This window comes from Aureococcus anophagefferens (genome assembly GCF_000186865.1).
Source record: "Aureococcus anophagefferens unplaced genomic scaffold AURANscaffold_22, whole genome shotgun sequence".
In the NCBI taxonomy this organism is placed as follows: Eukaryota; class Pelagophyceae; order Pelagomonadales; family Pelagomonadaceae; genus Aureococcus; species Aureococcus anophagefferens.
Window position 1 is genome coordinate 487,963 of NW_008705582.1, and position 6,706 is coordinate 494,668.

At 53.5% G+C, this 6,706-nt stretch overlaps 1 protein-coding gene across 1 annotated transcript; it reads left to right on the forward strand.

Moving 5' to 3' along the window:
* Positions 1-2,440: 2,440 nt before the first annotated feature.
* Positions 2,441-3,561, forward strand: AURANDRAFT_13148 (hypothetical protein; the record flags this gene model as incomplete). Its single annotated transcript, XM_009041578.1, has 3 exons — positions 2,441-2,700; positions 2,766-3,071; positions 3,384-3,561. Coding segments are annotated over 3 exons (744 nt in total), but the record flags the coding sequence as incomplete, so codon positions are not given.
* Between the last annotated feature and the right edge of the window lie 3,145 nt (positions 3,562-6,706).

A 6,706-nucleotide genomic window follows, 5' to 3' on the forward strand; every position in this document is an offset into this window, starting at 1 on the left:
ACCGCGACCATCTTGTGCTCAAACACTTGAGCATCGTTCAGTAGCGCTTCCATGCTAATATTTTCCCATCTGCCTCCTGTGAAGAACATCACCCCCGTGGAGGAGCAGAGCTGCCTGCGGCAAAGTGGACTTCCTAAGCCACGTTACTTCAATCAAGTCTCGTGGTCTGTCGCCTGATACGGGTCTCGGGAGGACAGGCCACCCCCTTTTCTGAATTAGGCGCGTCCGCTGCATGAAAATTGAAGCGGCCTGTAGATTTGTCCGCTGAGATAATGTTGTACGTCCACAACCTGGCATTTCGGTACACAGCGGGCATATCCTTTGTGCCCGTCCCAGACAAGATTTGTCGCGAACTGGAGATTATGTCGCGAGACAAGCAGATGCACGTTTCCCCCTTCTATGCTAGTGAGCTCGCCGAGAAAGTGTGAGAGGGAGACTGCGAGCTCCTCGATATGACGGGGAGTCAAAGCAAAGCAAGACGCTAGTTGCCCGGTGATTCTGTGAGCATCAAACCCGGAGGTTGTTATGGCCAAATCTTGCCGTGGCTGCGCATTGAGATCTCGTGGTGGTGCTCGAAGTGTGTCGTGCTTTTCACGAAGCAGAAAGTCAATTTTAAAAGGCGTCCCACATGACATCCTGCGCGAAACCGGTGGTGGAAATTCGCTCCTGCAACGAGCCATGTAGATATCTGCGATTGCAGTCAAACACCTTTCTCCGTGATCAATCCTACTGCTGGCAGCAAGAACGTTGCAGGAGATGAAGTGCAGCAAATGGAGCGTCAGGCAATTGGCACCTAAGAAAAAAAATGGTCCGGAACCGCAAGTTAGTGGACTTAATCGGTAACCTTCAAAAAAACGCACGATAGCGAAAGCAAAGCTATCGTATATCTGGACCGGCACGCCCGATTCAGAAAGATGCCTATACAAAAGACTTTCTGGCGCACCGACCTACATGTTGGAGGCATGTTATCGCCATCGTGCGTGTGGATATGGCACATTTGCAAGATACCACGGTGTGTCGCAAGAACACAATGTCCTACACGTGTAAAAGGAGTCAATGGCATGAAAATAGTCTCTGGCCAGGTGACGGGGTACAAGCGCAAACATGTCACCAATAGGCCAGAAGTGAGCGGGTAAGTATATGCGGTCTCCTCGAAAAGAACCGAGGGGAGCGATGGGTCCCACCCAAGCAAGGTCTGGTCGGACCCTTACGATCCAGTCGTAGCGTCTATGCCTGAGCAGATGATGTGCTGCTTGTCGCGCTTTCTCAGCTGATTCAATGAGACTGAAACAAGCGGCAGTCTTGTAAAGTTGAGAGAATACTCCGTCCGGGGCACCGTCCATACCGCAATCATGTGAAACAAAATCTGCATCCCCACGGTGTAGCACGATGGCAATCGGATCGAATTCCAATGCTGCGGCACGCACCACCTCCGGCGCGACCATGGGCTGCCGCGTGAAATTATCCCATGCATTTCGCGCTGATCCGTGCGCCTCCCCGAGAGCAAGGTAGAAAAAGACGTCCGTCTCACACTCGAGCCGTTGCAGAAGTCGTTCTTTTAGATGTTCTCGTACGTGTGGGTGCATGAACGAGCGTGCGTGTCCCGAGAAGCACACCGCAGCATGGCATGGTACGGCGACCCAAAGCTTCGGCAGAGTAAGTACCAACCCGAAGAGAAGCATTCTCTCTTCTGATACAAATGTCATTGTGGATTGGCATTCGTCCAATCTGTGAATAAGAATGCTCGTAGTTTCCGTCCACTTGGCCTTTCGTATCTCCCACTACCCCTCGGATATAATATCCCCACGTAGTGCCGTGGTCGCCATGAAGATGGTGCACCGAGATGGCAGGATCTACCGCGTCGGCATCAAACGCTATCCAAACAACGACAGGTTTTCAAGCCGAGTCATATCCCGTGATAGCGCCGCCCCGGGATGACCGGTAGCTCCCGCTGCAGGTATCAGGGAGAGTTTGTTGATGGTAGGAGGGAGGGGCGGGGCTCACTGTCGTACTCGAATGGTGACAGCTACAATGGAGAGTGGATGAATAACCTCTTCCATGGTAACGGGATCTTTACCACGCGGGGTTTTACTTTGGCCCTGACACCCCATCGTGGCCAGCGCTACGAGGGTCTGTATGACTGTGGACAAAAACATGGATATGGTCTCTATCATATCGATGACGGAGGGGTGTACGATGGCCACTTTGAAGACAATTTGTAGACAATTCCGCGCATGCATGTGTTTCTGGAATGTATCATAGGCAACGGTCCTAGGTTTCATGGACGAGGAATCTTGCAGGCTGCCTCTGGCGATAAGTTGTCGGGGACATGGTGTCGAGGGAAAATTAGTGGCAAGGGCACCATCAATTTCGCCAACGGCGATGCGCGATTTCGCGTCACAAAACGCCCTGGGGTGCACCAGCGTGGCCTTCCTCCTAGGTGTACAAGGGTGAGCTTGTCGGGGGAAAGTTTCACGGAAGTGGATCTTTTTTGCATAAGACAGGGGGCGCCTACAGGGGAACATATAAGCATGGAGAGATGCATGGTCTTGGTACTCGAACTTTTGCCAATGGATCTGCGTATGAGGGGGCGTTCATCGATGGCGCCATGCATGGCGAGGGTATGATGCACTGGGCCAATAAAAATCAATATGTCGGCATATGGAAGGATAACATGCCCCACGGTCGTGGGGTGGTTATGTGAGCCTTTTCAGTGTCTGAGATGTGGCTTCTATGAACTAGGAATGGCAGAATATGTGCATCAGGTATGGGTATGGTGACAGATTTGAGGGCCTTTTTTTCAAAGGTGCCTTTTTTGGGAGAGGTCGTTACACCTGGTCTGACGGTGGTTTCTACGAAGGCGCATATCTTGATCAAGGCCGGCGGCCTCATTCAACGTCAAGTGGCAAACGTAATGGGTATGGCATGCGATGGTGGGTTAGTGGGAATCGCTATGAAGGTGAATGGCTTGATGACCAGATGGAGGGTCTTGGTAAGTTGATTGGGTCGAACGGATCGGTCTATACCGGTCCGTTTCGCCAAAACCAAAAATCTGGTTGGGGCAAGGAACAGTGGGGGAATCAGCTGGGCGTAACCTACCGTTGTGGTATGAAGTTCAAGCACAAGGGACGTGGGTACTGTCGCTACGAAGGAGAGTTTCAAAATGGCGTCTTCCACGGTCCTCTGTGGTCAGTGTCCATATGGAGGGGGTTCATGCACGGGTCCATGTACTGCATTTCCTTGATCGCACCTTCCATAGGACACGGCACGTACACTTGCATCGATGGTCGCGAGTACGTTGGAAACTGGTGCCACGGACGGCGCTCCGGGGAAGGTACGATGGTATTATGTCCCGTTTCGGAACGCGGTGATCACAATAGAAGGTACATTGGAGGACTGAACGGGCTCTATCGTCCCCTGAAATACACTGGAGCCTGGGTCAACGGAAAACGCATGGGACCCGGTGAGCTTCGGATGATGGATGGGGTATGTCTTGAAGGCCACTTCGAGGATGGTCTCCTCGAGGGTCACGTCGATGTTTTGTTCCCAGATGGTGGCAAGCGTGCCGCACTCTTCGAATTTGGCAGACGTGTCGGATGGACTGACGGGCAGAAGGGCGCACCAGGAAAGTGCTGGGCCGACGTCGGCATCGATCGCAGCGTCCACAAAGCTATCGGCAAGGACCTCGCATGGCTTCGCAAAAGCGCAAAGGCAAACCGATTAGCACTGGAGGCGAATGGGTTGTGCTCGCTCAAGTAGAAGCCGGCGATAGCTTCCTGGTGCCCCAGGTGGTCTTTTATCCCAGGGCCTTGGCAGTCCAAGCGTGTTGCTATTCGCCACGTCGACCCCTCGACAGCTTCGCGCGGTCTCAGAAAGGACTTTGCAGGGCGCGAGTACGCACATCATCTCGCAACCTCGGCCCAGGCCCTGGGTCTTGCGCAGTCCGCAGCCGCGTTGATGGGATCAGCGTTTCTCAGCCGGAGACGAGGCGAAGGTTAAAAGTGTGTCCTGGCTCGTCTGGTGACTTTGCGACGTGTTCCGTGACCATGTGGACTGACTCCAGATCGCCCCCGCCAGCCAACATGTCGCGCCAGGCACTTGTCTGAGCCCGCGTTTCGCGCGCGCTCGGGAAAACTAAAACTTTTTCGAGGTCCTAAATGCACGATATCCACGTCGATTTTTACAAACCCCGCCTGGAGCTAGATGGTTATTTTTCAGGCGCCTGCTATCGAACGCGCGGGACTGCGCAGCTGGAAGCGACGACCTAGGACCCGTGGTTTTCCAGTGCCCCTACCGGAAGCCAATCCACTTTCCACGTCGAGGGGGGCTAGATAGTCCCTTCGCATTCAAGTCGCGCGTGATGGAGTCAAAACTCTCCGCATAAAGTCCCAGGTATGCTCCCAAAAGTGCCCGTGTCGGCATCGTCAACGCCACCACAGACCTACAGCAAACTTGCATCCGTCAGCGTTTTTTTGCATGTGGACCCTGGTAATAATGCGCTACTGAATAGCCCCCGTGACCGCACAGCATCAATACCATCGCTAGGTGGTTCGGAAAGGACATTCCATGCCAGAGGCAGGTCAGTCCGAGGATCCGGGCTTTCTGCAAAGGCGCCGCCAGCGAAGTCAACGAGGTTGGCGCTCTTGTCGTGTTTTTCTGTGTCCGAAAAAATTGTTTGGGCAATTTCTTCCGGAGATGCCACCTTGAATCTGCTCCGTCGAGCATCTGCAATCGCACAAAGTTCGGAGTCATTGAGGCAGCGTTCCTGCAGATCATGCAGTTCATTTAAGGTGCAATTGGAGAAGCGCTGGGAGATAACATCGCTAGAAATAGCGGGACGATGTTGACACCACCACTGACGGTGAGTGTTTTTGCACCTCTTTGTCGCTGAGCGTCGGTTGCGATCAAGAATGTAATCGTACCTTGAATGAATCCGAACGAGTTTGGTCCGAGCAGCCGAAGGCGACGCGGGAGTTCTGTGACGTTGTGATCCCTCGATTGAAGAGAACCGCGTGGAAAATCGCTAGGTGAGCCACAAGCACAACGATTGGTATGAGGACAATCACACTGCTTAGTATCACACCCTTGACCGTGGTGGTACCACCAATCCGCCCAACCAAGGTATCGGACACGCTCGACTTCAACAAGTCGTTTGCCGGTTGGAAAAGCGCGTGGGCGACGGTGATGGTCAGTGCGAGTTGAAGTGATGTAAAACAGAGTGTCGCCACAATAGATAGAATGAAGTAAGGATAATTTTGAGCTCCGACACAGTTGTTCAGCCATTTACAGTGATGGTCAAATCGAAGCACACATTTATCGCAGAATCTACAGTGCTTAGATGACAAATCCACAGCGACCTGGGAGGAAAGATTCCGAGTGTAAACTGAGATACTTCACCCGACAGAGATAGCAAAAGCAGTTTGGCTGTGGTAGATGCGAAGGTCGGCGCTCACATACTGCATTACCTGTATTGAGTTGCATCTACGAAGCCTGAACTCGAAAACCACTCGAAAAACGACGTCCAACACGAGCTGGTGTCCGTAATCGATCTAGGACAACTCCCGGATCACGGGGATCAATGGTAGACCTGAAGAGTATTATAGCCGAAATCGTTGCGTCAGACGCGGATTTCGGACGCAAGGCAGACAGCAAAGCACGACGTTGCTGCCGCGAGAGTGTAGACGGCACATGAGATCGCCATCGCGGTAGAGGGCCAGAGGAGAGGGAGAACAACACAGTAGAAGACGCCGAGGAACGTCGGGAACAACAGCCACGTCAGGACCTGCAGGAAATGGAACGGCCTTTCCAAGCCGTGCACACGCATTACTCTAACATCCCGGCCCCACCCCGAAAGATGTTTACGATTTACAGTACAAGTAGTACAATAGTATATTTCCGTCCACTTGGCCTTATGAGCGCCGGATTCCTCGGTAACTAAGAATACAGGGCAGTAATTCCCAGTAATTCCCATGCAATGGACAGTAATCCCCATGAAATGGGAATTTCATTGGTAATTACTCAAGGTTCACTTACTAATCGTCGGCCGGAACGCAACTTTAACTTGTTGAACCACTTTCGAAGTGGTTGGACGTCGTCGCATGATGGTCGCACGATCTCTGATGCTGGGTTTGGCATGTTCCAGGCCAGGGGGAGAGAAACTGAGCACACTTCGCAGTGGGAATCCGGGGTCGGGCATTCCAAAACTTCAGCCCGCTCGTCTCGGGAACACGCAGAAGCTGAGATCATTTTCCCCTCTCTCTCCCCCGCGCGCAAGGCGGTCCCCGCGGCGAGGTTCTGGGTGCTCGAACATGCTACTCCAAGCGGACCCCGCTCTCGTCGCCCCGATTCCGGCCGGCAGCCGCGAGGGAGTAGCATGTTCGCGCCCCCCGAACCCCGGACGCAGCCCCGCGCCGCCGGCCAACCACATCGTCCCGAGCGAAAGACGACGTTTCAGCCGAGCGATACATTTCACTGCAACTTGGTCCGTCGATTAGTAAGTGAGGTTGGGCAGGCCGACCTTGGCGCTGGCCGCGGCATCAGCTTCGTCGCCCCCAAGCCACTCATTTGAGCACAGCTGGCCTTTATTCACTCCTCTATTTCCCTGGATTAGCTACCTATTTTCCTGCGCGGTTGTTGGTGTTGTGTGTGTGTGTATGTGGGTGTGTGGGTGTGTGTGTGTGTGGGGGGGGGGGGGGGGGGGGGGGAT